The sequence below is a fragment of the Pteropus medius genome, unplaced genomic scaffold, assembly GCF_902729225.1.
Source record: "Pteropus medius unplaced genomic scaffold, Ma_sr-lr_union100, whole genome shotgun sequence".
Taxonomy (NCBI): Eukaryota; Metazoa; Chordata; class Mammalia; order Chiroptera; family Pteropodidae; genus Pteropus; species Pteropus medius.
In genome coordinates, this window is record NW_024350922.1 from 1587673 (window position 1) to 1601466 (window position 13794).

The 13794-nt window shown below is 58.8% G+C and overlaps 1 protein-coding gene across 1 annotated transcript; it reads left to right on the forward strand.

Annotated features, from left to right (window-relative positions):
• The first annotated feature begins 1942 nt into the window (after window positions 1–1942).
• NDUFAB1 (NADH:ubiquinone oxidoreductase subunit AB1) lies at window positions 1943–9520 on the forward strand. The gene is made up of 5 exons (XM_039840220.1): window positions 1943–2149; window positions 6794–6916; window positions 7875–7962; window positions 8553–8652; window positions 9363–9520. Exons 1-4 carry the CDS (start codon window positions 1982–1984, stop codon window positions 8642–8644), a joined length of 471 nt encoding a protein of 156 aa, XP_039696154.1. The 5' UTR covers window positions 1943–1981; the 3' UTR covers window positions 8645–8652; window positions 9363–9520.
• The last annotated feature ends 4274 nt before the right edge of the window (window positions 9521–13794 follow it).

Below are 13794 nucleotides of genomic sequence, written 5' to 3' on the forward strand. Positions count from 1 at the left end.
TTTAAGATGCAGCGGTGTGAGCTGTATGACAAGCTTCGGTGGTTGCGAGGTGGGGGGTCGAGTAGAATCTAGGTTCAGGTGGATTAGCAGGTGACTAGGAAGTGGGGAATTAAAGACTGAAAGTGTAGGTTATTTTTCCAAGAAGCTTGACTGACAGGAAGAAGGACCGGTAGTGTTAGAGATGCAGAGGCCAGTGGACGAGGCCCGTGCAGGAGAAACTGGCACGTTTATGGACTCAAATGTGAGGAAAGAGAGGGCGAAGATGGTGGTGCATGGTCCCAGGGGAACGAGACAGGCAGGGTCAATAGTGACAACGGGCTGGAAGTGGGGAGGGACAGCTGCCGGGTTGGTGGGGTGATGTGTGCAGGAAGCCGACGTGTTTATGCTTGCACAGCCTTTGATGGGGCCACTGGAAAAAGTACCAGTGTCCTCTCTTAAATCTTCCCCACCTGCTAAGGACTCATCTCAGTCTTAATATTGAATTTTCTATCCCAGTGACCATAGCGGGCCGGCAGTTGCTCTGCTGAAGGGAAAACTGGCTCTCCCAAACTAGTCATTTAAATAAAAGGTGATTTATTATGTTTAACAAAAAGGAACACAGAAATACAGATAGATCAGGGGAAGGGGGTTACTCAGGCTCCTCCTGAGTCCTCCTGCTAATGCTGTATGCTGCCATCATGGCTCTGTCCCATGGCTCTGGCCCAAAGGTAGCCAGGAAGTTATGATCAGAGAGGCTGGTATGCCACTGGGGACTTAAACAGATCTTATGAGCCCAGATCCATTTAGATTTTAGATGCCAGTTTTCTGCCACTCAGAATGGAGTCGGCCACATATTCACTGCCCACTCTGAATAGGTGGCACAGGCGCTCTTCCAGCCGCTGAGGTAGTGACCTGGTGCTGATAAAACCAGGGTGCGGGGAGCCTGGCGGCGATAGCCAGCACTGCCCCAAGCCCCCGGGTGCCCAGAGCAGGAGATTCCTGAGGTGGCTTCCTTCCTCGTCGATGAAATCAAATATACCTCCTAAGCGAGGCCTTCATTCAGGGACCACTCTGTCCAAAATGACACACCTGTACTCCCTCCCTGTGCCCTTCCCTGCTTTATTGTTCTTCATTGTGTTTATCGCTACTTCCTGGAGTTTTTTTTTTTTGGGGGAGGGGAACGGAGTACATTTTGTTGGTCCATTGCCTCTCTTCCCCCTGGAATGTAAACTATGAGAACAGACTGGCTGGCTCGCTGCTGTAGCCTGGACAACTGGCACACGGCGGATCCTCGAGTGTTCAGTGAACACTCAGAAACAGTTTTACTGCAGAGGATCACAGGGTGCACCCTTTTTTAAAAGAAAGGCGTTGTGCTTTACTTCAAGTTAACAAAAATGAAAACAAGTAGAACCGAAGGTATTGTTGGATGGTTCACCCAGGCATTACTCAGAGTTTGGAGTCGGTTTTCTATGTTTGGATTTCAGTAAATATCCTTGGGCTCCCTGCTAAGAAATGTAGGTGAATTAGCACACACACTTCCCCACCCCCAGCCTGTTGTTGTCAGTCATATGCTTTATACATTGTTAAGTTTTAAAACATGCATGTGGTTTTTATCGCAGTGCCCACATGTATTAGTCATAGAGTTAAGTAGACATGTTCACATTCTTATTTTATACTGAGTTTTTGATCTATTAAGTAATTGTATTACCCATGGAAGAATCGCAGTATCGACACTTGTTATTAAACGTATTTGAGGACGTTCACAGCATAGATGAAATAAGTTCGTCTCTCGTGTCAATGACTAGTTTCTAGGGAAGGACAGCCCTGCGTGGCTTTGGCCGTGGCCGTGGCCGCAGCCGCAGCCGCAGCCGCCACCTTCCCGCGCCCGGGGCGCAGTGCCGCCAGGAGCCGCCAGGGGCCGCCAGCGCCCGGGCCGCAGCGCCGTCCGCGCGCCGAGCGGGAGCAGACGGGCGCGCGCAGTGCATGCTGGGTCGGCCTAGCCATGGCGGCTCGTGTCCTTTCAGCCTGTGTCCGCCGCCTGCCCGCGGCCTTCGCGTCGCTGCCCCGGGTGTCCTCGCTGGCCGCAGCCCGGCCGCTCAGCAGCACCCTGTGCCCCGCGGGGACCCAGACGAGGCCCGGGGCTCCGCAGCCGGCCTCCGCGCTCGCGCAGGTGACTCGCGGTGACTTTGCTGGGGCTCGACAGGGGTCAGGGCTCGGGCCCGCCCGGGGTGGGGGCAGTGGCAGGCCGCGGGGCCGCGCCGGCGCGGGCGGGGCGACCCCTGAGCGGGGGCCGCGCGACCTCGAGGGCGCAGACGCCCCTGGGTCCGAGTGCCCGCTGCCGCTCCCCGAAGCCTCGTGCAAGCCGGGCCTCCTGGGCTCGGGCCGCCCGCACCGGGAGCCGGGGCGCCGGCCGCTGCCGTGGGCGGTGCAGGCGGTTCCGCGCAGACCCGGCCGGCGCAGCGCCGAGGGGCGCTGGGCAGGTTTGCGGAGTTGGTCGCCGCCAGCCGTAGTGACAGGGCGCAGAGAGGAAGCCACGCGGGCCACAGCCTTCTCCGGAGCGGCCCTCGCCTGGGTTTCTCCCTTTCGCCTGTTCCTGGGTCTCCAGGAAGTAAGGACAGGAAACACCGTTCCCAGCTTTTGTTAGGGACTGCAGCTCTCCCTTAGGGCAGTGATTTTCAAGCCTGGTGCACATTCAAGTCACCTGGGGATTTTCAAGCCTAGTGCACATTCAAGTCCAAGAGAGAGAAAAGTGAGTCTCCCTGTGCCCCGCCCTTCCAGTCCTGATTTTCTCCCCGGGGAGTGAGGCCCTGGTCCCCACAAGGCCCTGAAGTGCACCAGGATTAAAAGCTGCTGTCATAAGGTGGGTTAGACTCCCAAAGTCAAGTTGAGAAACCCCTTTTCAAACTCAGAAACATCGCTGTAATTGTGGTTTCAGCCTTGACTAAGATGTTGGAATCGGTCCAAGTCTGTAGAGGCGGGGCCCGGGTGCCTGGGTGTGGGTTCTGATAAGTCATCAGGTGCTGCTTTGTGCAGTGGGTGTTGAGATTAACTGACACCGTTGTGGAGTCACTTATAGGGCACTGTCCCGTTGCCTGAATCAAAGGTTAAATGTCACGTTGGAATTAAGGGTTAAAGGAGCAGTAAGTACCACAGCCACAGAGCATCTCGTTCCTGATTCTGACTTCAGCATGAAGCTGAGAGGCAGTGACTGTCCCTGTTAGAGCATCGCTCTTCAGAGCCGATGGTGCAATCGCCTGGGTCAACCCAGAGCGTCTGGGAGGGGCCCGGGCACCTTCACTGACAAAGGGCTTCCAGAAGACCCTGCTGCTGCGTGTCCCTGGACTGTGCCTTGCATGGCAGCTGCTGGAAGATGTTCCTCCGCCAATTGGCACGCACAGCATCGGAACCATCTCAGATTTACACAGTGGTTGTGACTCAGTGCTCCCGTGTCACCACCGTATGTCCTCTGAATCAAAGATGCTGTTGGACCCTGTGTGCCAGGGCTCATGCTGGCTACTGAGGGATGCAGAGGTGGCTGCAGAGACCTTAGCCGCTGTCTTCATTGGGTGCTTTGCAGCCGTTTCGGTAAACTGGCCAGCTCGTTCCCCGCTGCTCCGTCTTCCCGAGGCTGTTCTCACACTGCTTTCCCTGGGCTTGTCATCCTTCTCTCTGAACCTTTGTGGGCACTTGCTCTGCCTAATCCTTAAACGCGGCTCAGCTGCAGAGCTCCCCCACACTCCCTGGGCTGTCCTCACTCCTGGTTTCTGTCACTGGCTGTACGCCAGGCACCCCAAACCTTCGCCTTGGGTCCGTGCTCATCTCACGCCGGCGGCTCACTCCGCGCATTCCCTCAGGTCCATCCGCCGTGCCAGCCTCGGAGCAAGTAGTTGCTCATTTATAGCCTAAGTTTTTTCCCCCAGAAGGAGCTAAAGCAGTTTTCCTGGGTATAAAAATTTAACAAGACTATAAAAATAGGAGATAAGAGAAACAAGAGTAGCGGTCTAAAGTAAGCATGAAGTCTTGCACTTGACCCAGGCAGGCCCTGAATCTGAACGGCCTGGTGGCCAGACCACCAAGAGCATTTCCAGAGAGTTCTGTGGGACGCTGTGCCCAGATGAAGACAAGGCACGCGTGCGCCTAGGGCTGGACTGTCTCAGTACTGGAACCAGGTGACACGCACAACAGCGATGGGCTCGGGCTGTGTTGGTCCACGCCATCCCCCAGTGAGACAGACCTCGTCTCGCTCTGAGGCCTCAGAGCCCCGCCGAGCACCACCTGCCCTTAGACCCCCGGCGACGCCAGCTCACTCCTCCCCACGCAGACACACTGTGCTTCATGCCCCCTTTCCTTTCTCAGCCTGTCCCTCCCTTGAAAGATCTGTCGCTGTCTTCCTGGCTGAGCCCAAGTCCGGTGCCTCTTCCTTCCCTGCTTCTCCAGGGCGGCATGCCGACGCATGTCCCCGACGCAGCCCATAAACACCTTGGTCGTGGTTCTGCTCCGTTCTTATCACAGTCGAAACAACATGTTGGGGCCGGACTGTTCTGTTTGACTGTGGCTTCTCTGAGGGGACAGGGCCTGCCTTATCCTTGCGGTCCCAGCCTGTAGCACGGTGCCTGGCACACAGGTAAGGCTCCGGGCTGCCGAGACGGTCACATCAGTGAAAGCGAGACATTGCCACACGAGAGGTCAGGTGTGTGTGCTGTGCAGAAGCAGGAGGGGCTCACCTGGCCCCCATGAGCAGGGACTTGCAGGCCGCAGTTTTGGGAGCTGGGGGCTGCTGGGGGCTGCAGCAGGCGCGCTGTGAAGGGGTGTGGACGTTCTCTGCCTAGGCCGCAGGGCGTGGGCCTTGAACAAGGCCCGTGGGGAGTGAAACCTGGCCTCCCGGGCGGCGGGCTGCTGGCTGGGTGAACACTGCGGTGAGCGCAGCAGCGAGGCGGGGGCCCGAGCGTCCGGCCAGGGCCCCAGGTGGCGCAGGAGGGGTAGAGGCCGGGGGCAGGCGAGCGGCTCATTCCGAGTGGCATCCAGGGCAGCTTGCAGGGGCCTTTAAAGCCTCCCCTTTGGTGCCCCTGGGCACCCTGCAGTCACATGGGCATGGGGAGAAGGCAGGCCCCGGGGGCAGAGTCTGGCTCGGGGCGTCTCCACTCACCCGGAGGCTTCAGCCTCCCTGTAACAGCGCCTCCTGGGGCCTGCCTGTAGGGACGGTTTGTCACATGTGGTTAAGTGCAGACCCTGGGGAAGACCAGCTGACGCAGCTGGACGACCGTGTCTTTCTCAGGCCAGGACAGGAGGCAGGAGGCAAGAAGCCCTCCAGGTACCGCTCCACCTGTTCCCTCCAGGGAAACGGGGGATAGCGCGGGTCAGAGGTGACAGAGGTGGTGTCTGGAGGGGCCGCGAGGCTGGGGTGGGAGAGCAGGACCAGGCGCTTCGGGCTGCACTGCCCAGAGCCTCCACGTGGCAGGCATCACCCTCCAACCGTGCGGGGTGGCCCCTAGGCCTGTGGGCGTGCCAGGCCGCGGTCTCAGCCCTTGCTCCTGAGCCTCCCGCAGCCAACCTGCCAGCTAGCCGTTTATGCCCCAGTGACAGGTGCGCAGACGGAGGCACAGGAGGGCCAGTGAGCGCGCCAGAGCCGGGCATCAGCAGTAGCCTTGTTCCCATCTGAGCTCGTGCCAGCCCGCAGCAGTCGGGTGGAGCCCCCTCCTGTGATTGCTCAGCGTCCCCCTGGCCTCCAGGCCGTCAGGGCAGTGTCATGGGCCACATGGGTAGCTGGGCCGGGCCTCCCCTGGGGCTCTGCGCACAGCCGCCTGCCCCGCAGCACGGGCCCTGGGCGCCCAGGGCGCCTCCCCCACCTCTGCCCTCTGGTCCTCCCTGCCACCTCACTTCATGTGTGGCTTGGAACCTCCAGCCCTTGGTAAGGGGCCTGGCTTTCCCAGTGCGGAGGTCTCCTTGGCCCGCACTGTCCCCGACAGGAAAGGGGCCAGCAACCATAGATAGTGGAGCGTGTGCCCGGCCCCGCTCAGAACTCCGTGAGCCCTGGGCAGTGTTCTCTTTGCGATGCCCACGGGCCTCTGAGTCTCAGGGACCTGAGCCCAACAAGCAAAACCTTCCTGTGGGAAATGTGCTCAGAACTGCGACGGCAGGTGAGCCGCACTGCAGAAGGTGGCCGGGCCCGTCCAGGCCAGGGACTTGCAGGAGCAGAACCGTGACCGCCACCGTTCCCTCTTGCTCTGCACTCTGCTGTCCCTGGCATCAAGCACTGACCTGGGAATGGAGCTCTTGCCACCCTGGAAGGGACCATCGGGACCCGAGACCCAGCTGAACATCAGGCGAGAGATTCGAGATGGTCCCCATCATGGCAGAGCTCTGGCTAGGGGCAGTGAGGCAGGCCTAGCGGGGACAGACTGGACCAGGATGACGGCCAGCCCCATCATCTTCCCCTCTGGCTGGCATCTGAGGGGGCCAGTCAGGCCCCTCCAGCGCGTGGCCCTCTGCGCGCGGCCCCCGGTTTGCATGACAGCCCTCTCCAGGCTGGCCGTGAGCTGGCGGGGCTGCCGCAGGTGCCACGAGCAGATGCGGGCCCTGAACGACTCGAGTCTCCCTGGGTCCCGCACAGAGGACTCGGAGGGGAGGAGGCGTCCATGCTGCCGGACTGCTGTGGCTTCCGAGACGCCCAGCACTGCGACCCGGGAGCCTGGTGGCCACAGTTCCAGTCAGATGAGGTGGCTTCTCTGGGGCCCTGAAAGCTGTGTGGAAGATGGCCCCGGGCAGTGTCCTCTCCATTCCATGCTCACCGCCTGTCCCCCTGTCCGTGCCACAGGTCCCAGGCCGAGTCACACAGCCGTGCCGCCTGTACAGTGACGCTCCCCCGCTCACCTTGGAGGGCATCAAGGACCGGGTCCTTTACGTCCTGAAGCTCTATGACAAGATCGACCCGGAGAAGGTACTGGGCGCCGTCTGAACGTTCTTTAAACGAGCATCTGATCACCGGTACGGAGTTAAGAGGGTCCCACCAGACGTTCAGCAGTCTCCCTGTGCCAGCCGCCCAGGCCCCGCTGGGAGGCGGCCAGTGGAGCCAGCGTCCTGTGCCTTCCGGCTAGGCGGTGCAGACGCAAGGACGTGCCCACACGTGCACCACGAGCACCGTGCGCCGGGCCATGTGCCCCCGCCCTTTAATCAAGTGGTGGCACGGCCCGCGCGGACGCTCTGCAGCCCGCCCTGCGAGCGTAGAGCTCACGCCGTTCTCTGCTGGCACGTGAGCTCCTTATTTAATGACCGACGCTGCCGTGTGGGTTTTTGGTTTGTTTTTTGAGGGGTAATTGACATGCATTAAGTTCGGGTGTGCAACACGGGGATTCGATACTTCCGTATATTGTGAATCGATCACAATAAGCCTAGTTCACACCCAGCTCCATGCACAGTTACAGATTTTTTCCTCGTGATGAGGACTTTTAAGACCCACTGTCTCAGCGATTCTGAAACGTGCAACACAGGATAGTCACCATGCTGTTCCCTGCACCCCCGTGATCGCTGGTCTTGACGTGGGTTTCCGACAGATTAGAGGCAATGCGGGAATAAACACTATCTGCCATTCGTGAGGGAGAGGGCCGTCGCCTCTGGGGTGTGGCGTCTTGTTAATAAGGCAGCAAGAAAGACCAAACTCCAGTGCCATTCAGAGCAGTGAGCAGAGATCTCAGTAAAATGTGTAACGTGAAATCCATCACTAGGTTTTTACACGTTGTTAACCACTTCAAACCAAGGTTAGTAAGTTGCCACACAGGGCACACCAAGAACCTGTGTGGGTGATGTTCTGGCTCCCCTGCTTGTCGCTCTAGGCAACGATTAGGTCACCCTGGGAGCGAAGGCTCACGGAATCTTGTGTTTGCTGCCCTTTCTTGCAGCTCTCAGTAAACTCGCATTTCCTGAAGGACCTGGGCTTAGACAGCTTGGACCAAGTGGAGATTATCATGGCCATGGAGGACGAGTTCGGTAAGGCACGCAGAGCCCCGGGGCTGCAGTGTGCTCCTGGTTCAGGGGGACTGGCGTGAAAGGGATGCTGGAGTGAGCTGGGATCCGCATCGGATACGTGAACAGCAGCCCTGCACACACACACACGCACACACGGGCCTTGGTTACCTGCAGCGTCCTACGCACGCTCCCAGTCATCCACGTTTGGCACAGTTAGTTGTACAAATGGGACCTTTCAAGGCTCCACAGCTCATTTTTTTGGGTGAATGTGTCATCCTACAGAGCCGTTCCGAGTTAAAATCCCTCACGGTATGCTATCTAGGGGGGTGGATCTGTTAGGGGAGGGGTGGGAACGGGGTTTATGGTGATGGTTGCACCACCTTGTGAATGTACCAAAAACCACGAGTACAGCTTAAATGGGTGAGTTTTCTGTTATGTGAACTACATGTTAAAGGAACCAGATGTCTATCCAGCACGATACACATGTTGTCCAGGGCGTAACTGGCTCGCAGCTAGATGGGCTTCGGGGTTGTTACAGAGGTTGGGTGCTTTCGAGTCTGAAGGATCTGCTGTTTCTGTACTCAAGTACTGTTTAAAATTTTACTTTCTAGGATTTGAAATTCCTGACATAGATGCGGAGAAGTTGATGTGTCCACAGGAAATTGTAGATTACATTGCAGATAAGAAAGATGTGTACGAATAAAGGATCAGGTAAGTAATTTGATTGCAGAACGACATTCCCCCATAGGATCAGTCTCTCTAGGGTTCTTTAGCAAAGTAAGACTTGGGAAGAAATGGAAAGTGGGGATGCTTGACAGCGTGGCCCTCGGAGGGGGCCAGCCTTAGTGACCTTTGTTCTCAGGAGGGGCTCAGAGTGGTTCAGGCCTGGACAGACCCCTCATAAAGCTGTCTTGTGGAAAATACTGAGCAGGCAATCCCGCAGCAGAGACTCGTCTCCGCTGTCATCCCAAGGCCAGCCCAGCTGCTGTCCAGTCAGGTGGGACGGCCTAGTGCTCACTCAGGCTGCAGGGGCAGGAGGACAGACTCTGGAGTCAGACACTTGCTTACCTGTCCCAGCTCCGCCGCGTTCCGCAAGCCTAGCGACCTCGGGCAGGCCACCTGGCCTCTGTGAGCGTCAGCCTCCTCACCTGTAAGATGGGGATGAAGATACAACCTACCTGGGGCTTTTGTGAAGGTAGAAACGCAGTCGTGTATAGATCAGTCACTTAATGACAGTGCTTGATGGGAAAGAGGCCTGTCAGGGAGGATTAGCTGCTGGGATTTAGGCTCTGGGACAACCACGAGGAAAGGCTTGAAATGCAACAGCGCCCGTAACTGGTTTCTCTGGGTGCAGCACCTCGGAGAGCGCCCCCGAGAGTCAGTAGCTGCGGAGAAGGCTGACCTCACTGTGTCTTTGCCAGATCCTTTTGTCGCGGGAGAAGACGCGGAGGAGAGGGGCGCGGGTCTGGCAGTGGTGACGCGGTTGGTGGCGGCGCTGACAAGGCTGGGCTGGTTCTGTGTAGACTTGTATCTAAACTGTCTATGTTTTTTCCCTTTAAAAATAAATCTATAAAATCAACACTTCTCAGTCTTTAGTTTTCAGCGATGTCTGTAAAGTGCTTTTTCTATTGACTTTGCATAATGTTTTTAAAGCTCTGTCCCGGGCAGTCTCGTGGATCAGAAGTGAGTGACTCTGCCAACAGTGGACTTGAATTAAGTTTTTCCCCCATCGCCTTCCATGTAAGGAATGATAAACCTTTTTCCTCCATCATTTTATGGCTTCTCAGATGCTTCATGACACCACCACACGGGTTACTTTTTCAACCCTGTCCTAAGGTTCTTTCCAGATTAATAGTATTTAATAGTTTTAGAGGACAGAACACTCCGGGAAGGTCAGCTTGGCAGGGCGTGCCCCCGTCAGGCGTCAGCAGCGTCAGCCCCACCCCTTCCCCGCAGCGCCGTGGCAGGCCTCCCCGGGGCACATCTGAGCCCGCCACAAAACGACCTGCTTGACGGCAGCGGCCGGGGCCTGTGGGAGGCGGGGTCTAACACGTGCCGTGCTGTGTGGTGGATGGGAAAGGCGTCCCAGGAAGGGAGGGCGTGGGCGGGTGGCCCTGGGGTTCCAGACGTGGCTGGGACCTCAGTCTGGTTTTTGGCAGTGGGGGCGACAGTTTTCTGCACGGGAGATGGAGGGTCAGATGGGTTTGTGCCCAGTTGCCGGTGGCTGTGCAGACGGACAGAGGGGATAAAGGTGGAGGCTGCAGCCAGAGCCCACCAGGGGAATGCAGGGGTACTGGGCGGACAGTCGGAAAAAAATGGCACAATGAGAAGGGGACAGGCCTAGGACATCTCCCCGATCGGGGAGAGAACTCGCCGGCAGGGGGCGTTGAGCCGGGCTGAAGGGAGTCTTAAGGGCTTGTCCCGCTGAGGACGCCCACCCCAGCAGGCTCCTTATGCCTCCGTCCATTGATGACAGGCCTGACCTGGCTGTCACTTCTCTGATGAGTAAAGTGGGGGTGACGAGGGACGTGGCAGGGTGCTGACAGCATAATGCAGATAGTCTGACCCGGTGCCCGGCACGTGCGTGACTCGGTGAAGGCGCGGATGTCACGGGCTGAAGGCGGGGCGCTTGCAGCAAGGTCCTCGTGGACAGGGCACCCGGAGGAGGTCCCCATGCCTCACCGAGGCTGGGGCCCACAGGCGGTCCTTTCCAAGTGGAATTTACCTGGCATGTAGCAAGAGGCCAGCCCTGCTAGGCAGTCTGGCAGAGCTGTTGTCACCTAGTCTGGGGTGTTCGCCTGCAAGCCCCCGCCTCACTGGATGGAAGTCAGCTGGCACGTGTGGCCGTGAGTATCGTGTCCGTGTGGAGGGCAGGGGTGACGAGCCAACGAGAGCCCCGGGTGCTTGCCTGGGATGCTTAGGGAAGAAAATCAACCCCTTTTCCCTGGGGTCACTAGTCGGGTGGGATTCAGCCCAAGGGTCAGGCGCCCGAAGACCCCTGGGAGCACCTGCTCTGGGCGAGGCTGACGGGACTCACCCGAGTTACGTGGACTGGCTTGTCACTGAGAACAGGAGTCCTGCGTCATGGGCCCCTGGAATAAGCCCTGACCTGGGTGAGCCCCGAGAGGACTGCCTTCTAGGACCACAGCTGCAGCTGGGCACGGGGAACCCACGATGTGGAACACTCGTGACAAGACGGGAAGAGACAGATCGGGCTCATAACGAAAACTAAGATTGAAAAAGGGGAAACGCCTTCCAGTGAGAGGGAAAACCAAGACCGTCAGCCGGTCAGGGGCATCAGAAAAACACAAGACTGGGTGCAAAACATCTGGTTTATTGACTGGGAAAAAGCTCTCGAGGTATTTTGGTCTGTACGTCAGGAGATAGTACTGAATCGACAGTGTCCTTGGACGATGGGCGCCACAATATCCAGAGGCGAAGTGCCATGGCGTCCCCACGTCTGTTGGATGCTTCGGCAAACCGCAGTGCACGTAGCTAGAGAAGGGGAAGCAGACATGGCCACTCCGTAAGGACCAGTGAGCCCAGGTGGAGGGGTGAGGTCACTGTGGCCTGCTCCAACTTTCTGTAGGTTCGAAAATTTTCCAGCACAGAAAAGAGAAAACGACGAGGTGTTCGCGAGGTGAGGGGGAGGGGCGAAAACGAGCCAGAAACTTGGAAATTATAAAATGGGTGAACAGCAGGGAAGGCGTAGCACGGGAACAGAGGCCAACAAGGCCCAGAACACACACAGCCACGACAAAGCAGGGAGAGCTAGGGTTAGTCCCAGCTGGAAGCGCCCGGTGGAGGTGGCTCAGGGGTCCTGGGTGGGAGGCCTCTCCTGTCCCCACGCAATGGGCTGGACACACCGCCTCCGGCAAAAGCAGAATTCGTTGCTTCTTGCTCTGATGACTGGGTCACGGGGTCCCTACTGCGGAAAGGGCTATTACCCACAGCAGAAAATCGCCGGCCCCCGCCCCAGAAGTTCTGCTAAGACCTTCAGGCTGAGGGTTATGTCACATGTCACTGTCCGCCCTATGCACTGAGGGGCAAAGGCGCCTGGAGCAGCCGCTGACAGCTGGGACCACAGCCAGACACGCCCTGTATACTGCAAGTGTGGCCGTCGCCCGTCCCCCACCCCAACCCTCTCCGTGTCAGTCAGACCCTTGAGCTGGGAGCCCAGCCGTAGGGTCAGGAGGCTCCAGAAGGGCAGGAAGGGGTGGGCAACCCAGACCCTGCAGGAAGGCTCGCCATGCACAGGGGACCAGGGCCCGCGGGAGTGGCGCTGGGCCCAACTGGAAGTGACAAGCTACAAGCACGTCTCCGTGCCCAGGGCTCTGCTCTTTCCACCTGGCACTGGGTCTCCCCTCCCTCCGGGGTCTCTGTGGCTCGTGGCTTAGAGCTTGAGCTCCAGTGCAGCGTGTGAGCGAACGTGTCCTCTGAAGCTAAATGGCTGGGTGTCGTCACACGAGGCACGAGGATGGGAGGCCAGAGCAGGTGGAGGAGGGCCATCCTGACAGGAGCGGGCCTGGGCCATGACTGAGGGAGGAACCCAAACCCCTGAACCAAGTGTTTTTCGCGGGATACACTCAAAGCCAAGTAAACAGGACAGCAAAATGGCTGCACAGGAACCATGCTGAGGGACCTCAGCTGGCAGAAAAATGGCTCCGGTCAGTATCGGTCCATCCCCAGCCCAAATCAGGCGCAAGAAGAAACAGAAGGAAAAGGAGACACAATTCATTATCAAACTTTAATTGACAGACTAATCTTACAGGACAAACAATAAGACAGCTGGTCAAGGTCACACTTGGAAACAGTCCAGCAGCACAGATCAAACGGACTGCACGTGTTCGCCTCCCCAACGGCATCTGCTTCCACACGCACCCGGACAGAGCGCGGCCCAAGGGGACACGGGCCTTCATGCACGGTGGCGGTGGCTCAGGCTAGCTCTGCAGAGCTCTAAGGGATACATACAGGCTCTGAGCAGCCTGGCAGGTGCATGGGCCGGACATCTGCACTTCCAGGAGGTGCCCGGCCACCTGTGCCTTCAGAAAGGCCACCAGGCCCCGCTAAGGAGACAGGCACCAGTCCTAGCTGAGGGTGACTGTCACGAACCCTTAAGACAGAGGGACCATTCTTTCCCCAGACAACAGGCAGGAACAGAGGCGAGGGGCGAGAGAAGGCGTCCCCCGGCAGACGGGGGGAGGGGAAACAGGCCGCCCCTGGCACACTAGAGGCCCACTGCGGCCGTCCCTTCCCGCCTCTGCCCCTACAAAGAAAGGGGGCCGGACACTGCAGTGGGGGGCATGGGCCCCCCCACGCGGAAACGAGGCGGCTTCTCAGCCCCGAGGCTGCGCTCTGGCCCTCATAAGGACAAGCAGCTGGGGAGAGCAGAGTGCGCCTGCGCCCGGCTGACCCTCCTCAAGCGGCCGCCACCCACAGGCCCAATGCCGCTCCTCGCTCGCTGTCAGGCTGACATGACAGCGGGAATGGCCGCGGGCGGACTTCTCCGCCATGTGGCCTCTGGCAGGGGCGTGAGGCCCATGAGCAGAGACCCGGCCCCAGCATCCTCCCCGCCGCGTGCCCTGCGGCCCTGCCAGCTCCTCTGCCTACCGCGGGGCCTCCGCCCAGGGCCACCCCGGGCCCTGAGCAAGAACCAGCCCTGACGCTGAAGGCTGCACAGGAACCATGCTGAGAGACAGTCCCAGGATGCCACCACAACAGGGCGCACGCACTCCAACCTGCAACAGACCTGGTATGTTCCGGAAGAGACCGCACGCAGGACCGGGTGACAAGAGCTAACACCGCTGGGACCCAGACACGGTCTACATCAGAGGCCACCCGCCTCCGTCCTCC